The 14,001-nt window shown below is 42.1% G+C and overlaps 1 protein-coding gene across 1 annotated transcript in view; it reads right to left on the bottom strand.

Annotated features, from left to right (window-relative positions):
- The window catches only part of IRAG1 (inositol 1,4,5-triphosphate receptor associated 1), a 156,019-nt gene that overhangs the window by 20,204 nt on the left and 121,814 nt on the right, over nucleotides 1-14,001 (bottom strand). The window contains 6 exon segments of the mRNA XM_003412003.4: nucleotides 1,564-1,628; nucleotides 3,760-3,867; nucleotides 4,391-4,440; nucleotides 10,716-10,857; nucleotides 13,046-13,177; nucleotides 13,681-13,821. Of these exon segments, the coding sequence (XP_003412051.3) occupies nucleotides 1,564-1,628; nucleotides 3,760-3,867; nucleotides 4,391-4,440; nucleotides 10,716-10,857; nucleotides 13,046-13,177; nucleotides 13,681-13,821 (638 nt within the window).

Raw genomic sequence — 14,001 nt, 5'->3', positions numbered from 1 at the left:
AGCCGTTGCCGACAAGTTGATTCTGACTCATAGCAACCCTATAGATTACAACCTTGGAAACCCTATGGGACAGTTCTGCTCTGTCTCATAGGGTCGTTATGAGTTGGAATCGACCCAACAGCAATGGGTTTAACGGGTTCTCACTCAAAGGCTGCAGTGGACCAATTTTGGAGAGATTCTGAGACTATATACTAGACACTATGACTTCTAGGTACTTGGTGAGATTCTGTATCCTTGGTTACTTTCACATGGTTGTTGACTTGTCACCCCTTTGCAATTTCCCCAGAGTGATGAGGAAAACAAACAAGCAAACAAAAATCCTCCACAATATAAAGGACCTGTAAGCTTATGGAAGATGAGAGAGGAATTGCTGGGGAAACTTCAAGACTAACATGTGGTGAGTCACTGAGTGATAGGTTGGTGGCTGCATATACTCAGAGGTGAGTTTGGGGATACCAGCTAAGTCTGGGGATGGGGAAATGGGGAGGTCATTTGTCTAAAAAGGGGACCAACATAGGCATTCCTTGCCAGGTCGAGGAAAACTATTCCAAAAGCAATGAAAAATGAAGGACTAAAGCTATCTCAAGGAGAGTAAGAAGGAAGAATAGAGGTGAATGTTCTTCCAAGTGAGGAAAGACACAAGAGGAAAGTTCTGAGAGGTGGCAGCTGCGATCCAGATGTTTTTTGGCAAGCAAATGAAAGAATTTGAAAAGCAAGTTATGAGTGCGTACAAATAGATTGCCTTTCTCTGACTGAGGATGAAAAGACCTGCAAATTGCATAGATGCCTAGAAAAGTTGGGAGTAGCAGACACTGTTGGTTTCTAATCCAATACTCACCTCAATTCCTACTTCCTAACAGCAACATGATTTTGCTCATGTTGACGAGAAGCTTCATGGAAAGCTGACCCTCTCCCCAACTCCAAGGGATAGTCTAAGACCACAATGAGAATCCAATTTCCAAAGTCTGTAATTGGTTTAGAAAGGAACCATGTTCCAATTTTTGCCAAAGAGGTAAGAGGGAAGACTGATGAAAGGCTTCTGGGTTCATTCCTATGAAAGAAACATGGGAAGAGATGGTCTCTTTCTTCCTCTAGATATTGTCATGTCTGGATGGGATACCTGGAACTAGCAAACATTTTCCATGAGTCTGATGATGAAGTCAACATACAAAGTGGGCAGAGGCAAAGAGACTGTAGAGAGACAGAGCTGGAATGCTGCTGTACCACACCTGGAATAGCCCTACTTCTGGACTTTTTAAGCCATTTTGAATGGGGCCTTCTTGTATCTGCAGTCCAAAGAACCCAACTAACAGAGAAGATTTCCATCTCCTCTGAGCTCTTCTTAAATTGTGGTAGGTTTGAATGCAGCTATAGCACTTTCCTGCCCAGTAATTTTGCAAATTGGATCTGAAATCCTTGTGGGTCCTAGAGTCCCATTCTTTTCTCCTAAAATTTAATTTGCTTTCCATTGCATTTTGGGGGTGAGAAAAGGAGGAAGGAGCATGAGTTGGGGAAATTTTCCTCAGACAGCCCTAAAACAAAGAGAAATATCAACAAACTTACTTTTCCAAAAGTACGGGCAGTGCTGAGGTGACAGGTAGGTTGCCTTTCCCATTGGTTGATTCCGACTGAATGGAAACAGGAGACAGAGAATTGAGGATCAGTGATGGAAGGAAGAAGCCAGGGCTGCTAGGTCTCTGATGATGCTGGGGAGAGGCCGTTGCTCTTCTTTCCTTTCCTCCCCCTTCGCCATACTATGCAATCTGCCTCTGAGCCCAGACATTGGCACCTTCCCTCAAGCTTCCCCTGGCCTTCTTTCCTTAGTGTTGCTTCCTGCTGGTGCACATGCAGCTTGCACCTTCTCCTTTTCTGGGTTTCCTTGAGCTAAGAAAAATGTTTACATTTTGAGGCTCCATTCTTGAAGGGAGCAATCACTTTTTCTCTGTCCCTTGTTTACTGACTGTGAATACTACTCTCCCAAAAATGCAGGCCCTAAGTTCCCCAAGGAAGGGAGTATGGATGGATTCATGTGAGCCAATCACTGCCCTTAGAGATACAGCTCCAAGCACAATTCTCAGGAGAGGCTTGTCATCAGGGGCGGATTATCCAATAAGCAAGGTAAGCATGGTACTTACTCTGCCTGCCGGATCGTTTGTAGTGCTCTTTGATGTGAAACCCATATGAAATTGTTCACTACAGATTAGTAAGTAAGCACAAGTAAACCTGTGCTTACTTTGCTTACCAAGTCATCTGCCCCTGTCAGAGATTATAAATTTAAAAAGAGGTTTTGATTCTGTAGGAAGGTGCTATGGCGTTGGTAGAGAGACAGATGCCAGTCATACCTAGAAGCAGAATCTTTGATGTGGTGAAAAAATGTGAAATTGTTTACTACAGATGATCTGGTAAGCAAGGGAAGCACTGTGCTTACCTTGCCTAGCAGATAATCCATCTTGTCACTGCCCAAAACTCAGGCCATCAGAAATTTCTTCATGATATATTCCACCCGACTTTTACATTTTTTGTTGCAATGGATTTGGTTTCAACAGTGGTTCTCAACACTGACTGCATGTTAGAATCACCTGGGGGAGATTTTTAAAAGTACTGATCCACTCCAAAATCTTGGGATGGGGCCTGGACATAGAATGTCTTAATCCCCCCTCTCCCCCCGCTGTGATTTTAATGTATAGCCTTGGTCTAAAGGAATATATACCTGGAAACTACACGTACACTTTTAGTTATAATATGGGAATAAGGTCTGTGAAAACATGCTAAGTAGCACCCCTGCCCCCAGCCTGCTTTTTAATTTTTTTCAGGTTGCTTTGTTCAGTGGGTGATTTGGGAGTTTAGGCTGATTTCATAAATCATTGCAATGTTTGAGGCAAGAAGAGACGAAAGAAGTTTAAGAGCTATTACTACCTATTGACACAACAGATCTTGAATCTACTTTATCTATTTGTTTACACAATCAAATTGTTTCCTTATAGAGTAAGTCATGGACAGAAACCACTGGAGAAAGAAGAGTTTTAGGTAGGAACAAGCTTTGTTAAAAAAAAAAAATGAAATGGATATTTTTATGATTATTAGTAATACATGACTATTAAATACAAAAAATCACCAAGAAAGAAATAAAAATTACCTTTTTACCACTGTCCAGAGATAACGATTGTTAATCGTTTCATATACATTCTTCCAGAATTTTTTTGTGTGTCCACACAGAAGCACATTCATTTTTGTTTAAACTACAAAATGAGATTATGCTGTATATATTTGTTTTTAACCATTTTTCATTAATAATAAATTATAGACTTTTTCATGTTAATAAATACAGATTTACAATCTAATTATTATTCTTAGTGGCTATATAGAAACCCATTATAGGGATCCATAATTTAACTAGTCTCTTATTGGACATTTAGGTTGGTTTCCATTTTTTCATTGTAATAAACAATGAGGCAGGATAACACCGGGTTTAAGAACTCAGGTTCTGGAGTGCAAATCATTCCCACCTTGGAGGATTGTGGTTTAAGCATGAAAAGAGATCATTTGTAATGAACATTCTCCGAGTTGCCAAAACTTTGCTCAAAAGCATTGAACTCCTCTTCTCAAAGCAGCGGAAGATGTGTGGCCTGGGTCTATATTGAACTTTTTGAGACTATATCCCAGATTCTATTGACTCCACCCCCATCTGGGTCATTCCCAAAGTGGTGTCCCTGAGGGAGAGGCAGAATATGGCTTCAAGGCAGGCATCATCATACTCACCAGGGCTGGTAAGGAGGGGATGGGTGATGAGCCAGGAGATTGGCCTGGCAGGTTGAGGGCATTAAACTTGGGAACCACAGCTACGCTGACCCTCCGGCGGGGCATGTTCTGTAGGAGAGAAGTGACTATGTCTGCTCTCTTGGAGATGGCAACAGGCACAGTTTAGAAGGGCCTGAAAAATGCCTACTAGTTCCTAATGCTATAATAACATTCACTGAATATTATTGTTTGGGGTAGTGATGGTGTTGGGGGTTGGTGTGGAGAGTGTGACCAAAGCTGACACAAATTATCTGTTCATGGTGAGTGGTCTCTCAACATTTTCCTATTTTAGCTTATTAGATCCTAAAGAAATAGCACAGAAATGATCTCACAGTCTCTAGGTGGCAATACCCATTGCTATGCATAGCAATACCAAGGCTTAAAGGTCATTTCATGTTTAAAGGCTGTGTAGTCTATGAGCAAGGAAGGTGAAATGTCAGAGCTGAACTAGTGAGTATGGAAAGCTGAACAGAATCTCTCTCCAGAGGTTCTCTGGCATCCATGGATCCAAGAATGGATGACTGCTTGGGTGACTGCAGAAACATCTGTCAGACTCCTCTTGGAAGCCCTAGTATTCCTTGAACATGCATACCTTTCCCAGCGTAAGGGACATGGACCGCGCTGTGCGAGGGACCCCATCTTCTGTAGCAGAATGGAAAAGAGAAGAGAACTCAGGTAAGTTTTCAGACTAGGCTCCAGCAGGGAACAGATAGGTAGAAACTAAGCCAAGGGCCAGGGTCTTGGGGACACTGAGTTCGGCACTTCACCCTCTGAGATGGTCATCTGCAGACTTTGGTGCTTTTTTGGATAGGACCTTTATCCTAACTCCTCTGAGTACTGTAAGAAGTCCCAGTCTTTGGCTTCTGATCTCCACCCACACCACTACACAGTTTATGGGATATACCCTGAATAGAGTGTGAAAACTACCCGTAGCAATTCCAAGCCTTACTGGGTCATTTCATATTCTCACAAGGGATGTATAGTCAGGGAAGCTATGGACAAGGACAGTGTGATGTTGGTAAAGAATGAAAACTTGCTGACAAAAGTTGATTCAATATGTCACCTACAAACTGATTCAGAACAAAGGAAACAACCACTCTAGGATTTTCTTCTCATTAGTACATACATTAAAAGATATAATTCATGTAAAGTGCTTAGCACCACACCTGAATAATGCTGCCACCAGGAAACATCTGGATATGTGCAGAGAAAGGTATTCACAAGCTCACTTCAGTTTGATTCAGTTTGACCAATATTATCTACCTACTGTATTTTGTACTGTATTTTTACCCAAATAACATGTGCACTATGTTTTTTGCCAACCACGCAACCCCCTTGTGTATTATTTTCCTAGGCATGCTACGTGTGTTATATGTGTGGGTGCATTATTTATGAAAAATATGGTACACATAGCTGTCTATCCCTCATATACATATATTTTAGGTTTGTCTCTTGAAAAGCACATAGCAGGGTATTTTTTTTAAATCTAATCTGGGAGTCTCTATTAACCAACTGGTTTAAAGTGGTTATATTTCATGTGATTACTGATATATTTGTATTTATTTTCATTTTATATTTTCTATTTACCTTCCTTTATTTGTTTTTCCTAATCCCTGCCCCACTGATATGGACGTTATATATTCTAGTTCTAATCTTTAGTGTAACCCCTGACAGTTTTTACATATTTGCTGGACTTTAAATGTAAAATTAATCAAGATCTCTATTTTCTTCCTGAATAAACCTCAGAACAATGATAACTCCCTCCAATCTTGAATTGTGCTGTTTTTCAGTATTTTAATTTCATCTTGTTTTTGTATTCCCAAATTATTCATTATGATTGTTTTATATAATGAATGCTTGTTTAGATTTACCCACTGTTTACAAATGTCTTTGATCACCATTCCTTCTTGCATCCTACTCCTTTCTATTGAGCTTAACTTCATTCTTCCTTAAAAACATCCTTCAGTAGTTCTTTCAGCAAGGGTCTATAAGAGGTAAACTTTCTTAGTTGTTGTCTCAAAGTGTTATGTGGTTTCTCTTAGTTGTGTTTTTATTTCTCTTCCTTGGAATTCACTGTGCTTTCTGAATCCAATGTCTTTCTTTAGTTCTACAAAATCCTCAGCCATTATCTCTTTGAATACTTTCTCTCCCCCATTCTCTCCTTATGGACCTCTTAATAAATATGTTTGGGACTTTCTCATTCTATGCTCCATATCCCATAATGTTTTTTTTTTTTCCATATGTTTAATCAGTTTATACTTCTGATCTGCATTTTGGGTAACTTCCTCAAATCTATCTGTCAGTTACCTAATTTTTCTTCAACTGAGCCCAATCTGATTTGAATGTTATATCAATTAGGGTAAGCTTTTTTTTTTTAAGTTATGCTACAATAATAAATATCTAGAAGTTTTAGCGGCTTATTACAAAAAAGTTTTATTTCTAAGTTATGCTACAATAATAAATATCTAGAAGTTTTAGTGGCTTATTACAAAAAAGTTTTATTTCTTGCTTATGCTACATGTCTGTTTGCTTCTGAGTTGGTAACGGGCTCTGCTCTGCATTTCCTCACTCGGGACTCAGGCTAGCAGGGCTTCTACTACTCTGGAGCAGTGATGGTTACCATGTCTAAAGAAAGAAACTTCGGGCAGTTTGAACATGAGTTCTTAAAGGTCTCAGCTCAGATGTGACACATGTCACTTCTGCTCATATTTCATTGGCCCAGCCAAGTCATACGACCATCTCTAACTTCAGAGGGATTGACACGGTGGCTACAGTGATGGGCTTGAGCATAGCAACAATTGTGAGGATGGTGCAGAACTGGGCAGTGTTTTGTTCTGTTGTACATAGAATCGCTGTGAGTTGGAACTGACTCCATGGCATCCAACAACAACAATTTCAAGAGTGCGGAGGGTACCCAGAAGACCTGAAATGTTGAGGAACAGCCTCAACTATAGTAACTACCACACCTATCTGCTGAGTTTTGAATTTCCATGACTCTATTCCTCATTTCTAGAAGTTCTTTTCTATTCTTTTTTGATAGCCGTTTTCTTTTATTCTTGTTTTCGATTCATTGTTTTTAATAATTTAAAAAAATTTATCAGATTATTTTCTGAGGTTCTTAGGGATATAATCCTATTGTTTGGTGTGACTGATGATTCTTGCTCATGGTGGATCGTTTCCTTGTGTATTTTATAATTTGTATTGTGAACTCATCTTCAGTGAGGCTTTATTTAGAGGAATCTGTCCTGGGTGGAGAGTATGTCTCTCCAGAGTGACTAAGTAACTTTATGTTTGTTTTTCACAGTGTTCCTGAAGGCTCCATTTTGATGTTCTTTTCAGAATCTCCACGTATTGCGTCACCATTTCTATTACTTTGGACATGTACTTTTCCTATGAGGAAGAAGAAAGTATTTTTTCCTACTAGAGGCCACGGTGAAACTGACAAACTTCCTTGTTTGTTTCTCTGCTGCTGGGTGATTGTTTTGTTCTTGTCAAGTTCTCTCTAAAGATGCAGTCCTTGGAAAGTCTTAACTTTCTGGGGGGATTTCTGCCATGGGAAGCTGACACCTCATCTCAGATTGCATGTGAATGCAAAAGTCAGCCCCTAGATAACTGAGGGTGGCATTTGCCCCCAAGGAAGCTGCAGGAGCAGCTTGGTTTCAGTTCTCTTTTCTTTTCCTGTATGTAGGGATTTCAATTTCTTTTCTTGTGGATTCAGCTATTCCTTTAAACTAATGTTGGCTCTATTTTATCCAGCATTTCTAAGTATTTGTGGTTGAAGGGTTTTCAAGTTTTCCAGTCAGCTAAAATAACAGAACCAGAAGATATTGTTTATGTACGAAGAGTTCCAGCAAATAAAGTACCACTCTTACAAGGGGGTAAAGGTCATAATCAGATAATTTACAAAAGTAAAAAAATACGAATATCCAATAAACATTAGGAAAAGCAAAGAAATGCAAATTAAAGCTATGAGATATCATTTTGGCCTATCAAAGTCATAAATATTTTTAAAAATAAAGAATAAGAATGCAGTTGATGGCACAATGAATTGAGCATTACTATAACCCATTCAATGGAAATATCAATGGGATTTACTTTTTTGAAAAGAACTTAGGAGGCTTATAAATATTTCTTTCCCTTGAGCTTATACTTACACTTTGAGAAATTTATCTTAAGGAAATAATCCAAAAGGCAGACAATCAGCACGTTTCATATTCAGAAAACAAAATAATGAGCGTTATTTAAATGTGCACCGCTTTTCTTGAAATCAGGGATATTTTCTGTCACTGTAGTTTTCAAAGTCACATGCATAGAAAAAGATTGCCAGGAGTCATGTAAAGGCTTAAAAAGCAAATACCGCTAGGGAATGGTCATAGAATATTTTATGGACACACATGCTGGGTGAGGGTGGGCCCCTCTGCATCGGCCCAACCTGAGGAATAGCTTGGAGGAAGAGATGGAGTGGGAACAGATGTCTAGAAGGCACTTATTCACCAATGAAGACTCAGCTAAAGTTTCCCTTCCTATTGCAAGCATTGTCTCATCCCCTCAGACTGCGTGTGAGACTCTGCACTGTGTTCCCCAGGGAAGTCACCTTCCTTCTGTCACAGCACCAGTCATACCACTCTGCCCTCCCCACAGGCTGGGAGTTCCTCTGGGCCAGGGACCATGTGCCTTTTATTCTAAATTCAAGTATCATATATGCCAAATCAAAGGCACTCAATAAACATCTGGGGAATGAATGAACGTGACACAGGCATAATTGTGCTCATTCCCTGGGTAAGGTGGTTCACAGGAGACCTTGCACCTTGCAGGACAATAATGCAAGAATTCACGTATTAGGATTTGTTTGGCAACAACTTCCCCAACTTCTAACACTGACAGAGAGTGGTTTGTTAGAGACCCAGAGACATATGGGTCAGGAGCTTCCCTGCCAAGATCCATAGCAGACAGCCTGGAACATGTATACACTGTCTTTGGACTCTGGGAAACATCACTGATATTCCCCAGGAAACTTGTGAAACCTCCTGTTTATAAAGGTTCCTCCATCTGTTATATTTTCTGTACTTTCCCTCCTTCTGCTTTTGGTAACACGGATGTTTGCATTTCACAGGGATTCCTATCACTAAAAGGTCTGTTTCTCCTGCTATTCACTTTCATCAGCCAGAGCTCAAACTCTGGCAGCTCCCAAGGAAACATCCTGGTCCAAGTACCATCATCTCCCTCCTGGACTGCTGTAAGAGCCTCCTCTATTCTATACTTCAAATTTTGCAATCCTCTAATCCATACTCTGAAATGAGAATAATCTTCCAAAAATAAAATCTGATCATGTCATCTTATGTAAAACTCAGCAATGATTTATTACTCTCCATTGCCTAGAGGACAAAGTCCTGACTTGTTATCATGGCTTGGTATGTGGTCTGGCCCTGGCCTACCAAGTCTTGCCTTTAACCTCTCATCATCACATCCCAACACTGTTTATCAAAACTGTTTATTTCGTGTTGTTCTTACCTCCAACCTCCACACCTTTGCACATGTTGTTTCTTCTACCTGGGATGTATTTCCCTCTCTTAACTGAGAACTCCTATTTTTACCTTAAAACCCTTTCCAGGTGCCATCCCTCTGTGAAGCCTTCCTTGACTCTCTCAAGCAGAATTAGGTGGTCCCTCTTCTGTGCTACTACAGCAACTTGTATGTTGTTGTTGTGTTGTTAGGTACCGTTGACTTGGTCCCTCCTGATAACACGTCCAAAGTATGTGAGATGAAGTCTTCCTATCTTCACTTCTAGGAACATTCTGGCTGTACTTCTTCCATGATGGATTTGTTCATTCTTCTGGCAATATATTCAATATTCTTCACCAACACCATAATTCAAATGCATCAGTTCTTCGGTGTTCCTATTCATGTCCAGCTTTCACATGCATATAAGGTGATTGAAAACACTATGGCTGAGGTCAGGTGCACGTTAGTTCTCAAAGTGACATCTTTGCTTTTTAACTCCTTAAAGAGGTCTTTGCAGCAGGTTTGCCCAATGCAATATGTTGTTTGATTTATTGACTGCTGTTTCTATGGGCATTGATTATGGATCCAAGTAAAATGAAATCCTTGACAACTTTAATATTTTCAATATTGTCTGCCTTTTGCACAATTTCCTAAAGACAGATTTCTCAGAGTATAAATACTAGCTCAAGGGAAAGAAATATTTATAAGGCTCTTAAATTATTTTTTAAAAAGTAAATATAATACTTGTATAGCACTTATAAAAAAGTATTTCTTTAAAATATTTGTCTTACCTACTAGTTGCTATTTATCTCAGTAATATCTCCTTTATCCAGGCTTTTCCTCCACTCCCACTACCCAGACTTCATCTCTCACCTAGACTGTTGTAGTAGCATCTTCATGAGTTTCCCTGTCTTTGGCTTTGCCCCAGTAATTGCCACACTGCAGTTAGAGAGAACCTCATTAAACTACATACATGATCATGTCACTTCCCTAATTAAAATCTTTGGTTGGGTTCCTAATAATAATTCCAAGATAAATTCTAAGTTCCTTACCATTTGCTGCCTAAAAAGGATGCCCAGAGCATAAAGACTTGTCACTCTCACATGGCCTGTCACTCACAGAGAGCTCTAGCAGCCTGTGGGCTATGTATGTGTCGGTGGTTGAGTACTCAGGTTAACTGTGCTGGGAGTCAGGAGGTCACTTGGGACCATTCATGCTTTCTGGTTCTAGCCTCCCAGGTTCACCAGAGCAACCCCTGCCAGGCTTCTGTGGGCAGGATTTGGGCAGAAGCAGGGAGCCTTGCTCAACCTGAAATAGGTCCCGGGGCTGCCATGATAGGTGTGTCTGATCCTGGCCAAGAGCCATCACAGGCCTACACTGTAGGGCCAAGGTAGGGCTGGAGCCCAGATCCTTACCAGAGGGGCCACAGCTGCGGCTTGAATTCTGATTTGCAAGTTTTTTAAACTCCATGAGCTCTGCATGGTCTTTCTCGTACGTCCTCTTCAGGTTCTCCACATACTGCATCATCACTTCTGTGGCTTTGGACATGCGCTTTTCCTGCAGGGAAGGAGAGTGTGAGTGCACGGGGTGGTTGAATAAAAGGCTCCATGAGGACTTGTTTGCTCTGAGTGAGCCCCTCGGCTGGAATAACTGAAAGGATACAGGGACCAATCAGACATGACTCTGTCCCTTAAGAGTTTGTTGTCCACGATGTGAGCTGAAAAATGGTCTCAGGTACCTGCACTCAAGGAGAACAAGAGAGCAGCACAACCACAATGCCACAGAAGATGAGAGGTGGGAGAGATTCATTTATGCTTGCAGAGAATAGTTCGGGGAGGCTTCATGGAGATGGAATGAAGTGGACATAGGGCATGGGCAGCATCTGGTCATGTAGATGTGGGCAAGAGGTATGAAGGGCATCCAGGCCAGAGAACGCCAAGAACAAAGGTTCAGAGGCAGAGAAGCATAGGACTTGTATATAAGTGAGGATATATTCTCCAATTGGGAATATTTTGGAGAGTAAAAAGGGGTGCTATTAAAAATTATGCTGGACAACAGGCATTAACCAGATTATCTGGACAAACCAGGATAGTACAGACCATCTTACTTATGTAGGAAGCAGCAAGCAGTTGGGTTTGTTCCCAAGAGGAAATGATGAGTCAGGGCTGGGTTCTGAAGAACCTTGAATACTAGGCTAAGGAATTGGAACTTATTCTGAAGGAAAAGGGAAGCCATTGAAAGTCCTACAGTAAGAGAGTGACATAATCAGGTCAGCAGTGGAAATAAGACTGTAGGCAATGAAACTGGGGGGGCAGTGAGACCAACAAGGAAAGCAAGGACCAGTGCCTGAACTAGCTGTGTGGAACCAGAGAGGAAGGAGAACAGTGAAAGGCACAGAAGCTAGGGATGGGAAAGCCATGTGGAGAGCAATAAAGACTGGGGTGAATGGCACGTGGACTGAGAAACATGTTTGAGAGGGTCGTACAAAATGGAGAAGGTGTTTCCCTGCTTCTGTTCCCTTGGGTCCCTCAGAGGAAAATGCTCAGTGGCTGTTTGCTGGAAGAGGTCCCCTGTACCTGTGAGCTGAAACCAGTCACTTCCCTAGAGTCCTCCCTGTGTTGCTGCTACCAGCTGGAGTGACCCCCTGGGCGCTACTGCTGAGTCAGGTGCCCTGTCACACAGGGGTGGGACAGCTCAGCCGTTTGTCTTCCTTTCATCCCACAAGAACTGTTCAGTGATATTTCCCAGGAACACTAATCTCATACAACCAATGTGACAGGACATAGGTCCACAGTAACAGCAATGGTAATAACATCTCATTGCTTTACATGTATTACAGTAACCTTTGATGGCAAATTCTATAATCATCCTCATTTTATGGTTGAAGATGCTGAAGCTCAGAGAGCCTCAGTAACTTGGTGGAGCGAGGATTAGAACTCAGGCCATCTGATTCCACTGCTGGAGCAGGGCATGCTCCTGCGCTATGCGACTTCAGAGTGGCTGAGAGGGAGCCAGACCTGAACCTGGACCCTAACTCTACCACTAAGTAATGGGTTGCCCTTCTGAGACTCAGGTTATTCATCTGGGGATAAGGATATTTATTTTACAGAGTTGCTGGAAGGATTAAATGAAGCAAAGAAGTTTTTCCTAAATCACGATTTTACCAAATACTAGTTACATGGGAGGTGGGTATGTATTTTGTGGGGGAAATGAGGAGGTGATCATACAGTCAAATACATTTGGGGAATACATAGATAAAGTTAAACACGTCTCTACCATAACTGGTTGCTGACAAGTTGATTCTGACTCATAACGACCCTATAGGACAGAGTAGAACTGTCCCGTATGATTTCCAAGGAGCGCCTGGTGGATTCGAACTGCTTGACCTTTTGGCAGCAGCCATAGCTCTTAATCACTATGCCACCAGGGTTTCCCTCTTTACTATAGGACTTCTGAAAGCCTTGATTATGCCAGTGTATGTTATAAATCTCTAAGAAAGGAAGATAATAAGCAGCAATTCCCAAACTTATGTGTCCACAGAAAGCTTTTTTCCAAGCATTATCTCAAGCATTTAGTTGCCCACAAAAAATACTCTGAAAAACACCACAATAATGTATATAAGATGCCTGGCACAGAGGAAGCCATTGATAAGTGGCATATGTAGTTGTAGCTGGTCACGTTATTCCTGTAGTTACTGTGGGCAGAGCAGAGCCAGTCAGCGAGGCTGGGAGCGGGTGAGGCTTACCTGGCGGACAGCCCCCACCATCTCAGCTCGGCTGGAGAGGCGGGCAGCCAGGCGGTGCAGGACAGCGATGTCCTCCAGCAGCTTCTGGTAGGTCTCCCGGTGCTCACAGTGGTGCCAGAGTGAAGCTGAAGACTGAGGGGAGAGAAGAAGTCTCACTTGGGGTTTTGTGCACCCAGACTTGGGCTTATGAGCCCTGGGCCCCATCCTGGCTGAGAGGAGTGACCTCAGCAGGGTCCAGGCTAAAGCTTCTTCTGGGGATTAGAGAAGCCCAATATGGACACTTTATATCTGCCTGGCCTGAAAGAAGGAGTCACATCCAGGCCCCTAATCCCTGGGGAGGTCCCGCTACCACCCCAGGTCCCTAGTCCCTAGGGAGCTCGCATTACCACCCCATACCCCCAACCCCATCCTGAGAGCTCCCAAGGGGTCAGAGGCCACAGCCCTGATGTAACCTGGCCTCCAGGATCTCTGTCTCAACTCCTCCCAGCTCTCTGAGGAAGACTCTATATCCAGCTCAGTGCCTTAGTCTGATTTCTCATTTCGGGGACTCTGGTGGGTAAAAAGTGGGACACCCAGCATGTCCCCTGGAGACAGTCCCTCCTCCAAGGATTCCCAAATTCAGGCTCCATAATTACCATAAGGGAAGCTTTGAAGTTTTCCAATTCCTTCTCCGTGTTCTCCTCTGTCAGGTTCCGTTCCCTTTCAGCCTGGCTAATTCTAGATTCCAGGGTGTAGCTGTCATTTCTAAAGGCCAAGGACAGTTGTACAAACACGTTCTGTTGGGAACAAGAGTGTAGGAGAGATGCTAGGAGGAAGGAGCAAGGCTGCAGGTGTGTTTCTTGCACAAGCATTCTAAAACAGCTCCTGGACCTAGTCAGCAAAGCATTCATGTGCAAGTGAAACTCTCACTTCACAGTAAACTACGCAAAAGATGGTGAAGTAGAAACCTGAAGTCC

This window comes from Loxodonta africana, chromosome 7 (assembly GCF_030014295.1).
Source record: "Loxodonta africana isolate mLoxAfr1 chromosome 7, mLoxAfr1.hap2, whole genome shotgun sequence".
NCBI classification, from domain to species: Eukaryota; Metazoa; Chordata; class Mammalia; order Proboscidea; family Elephantidae; genus Loxodonta; species Loxodonta africana.
Note: the sequence above shows the minus strand (reverse complement) of the source record. Positions and strands in the feature narration are given on the sequence as shown.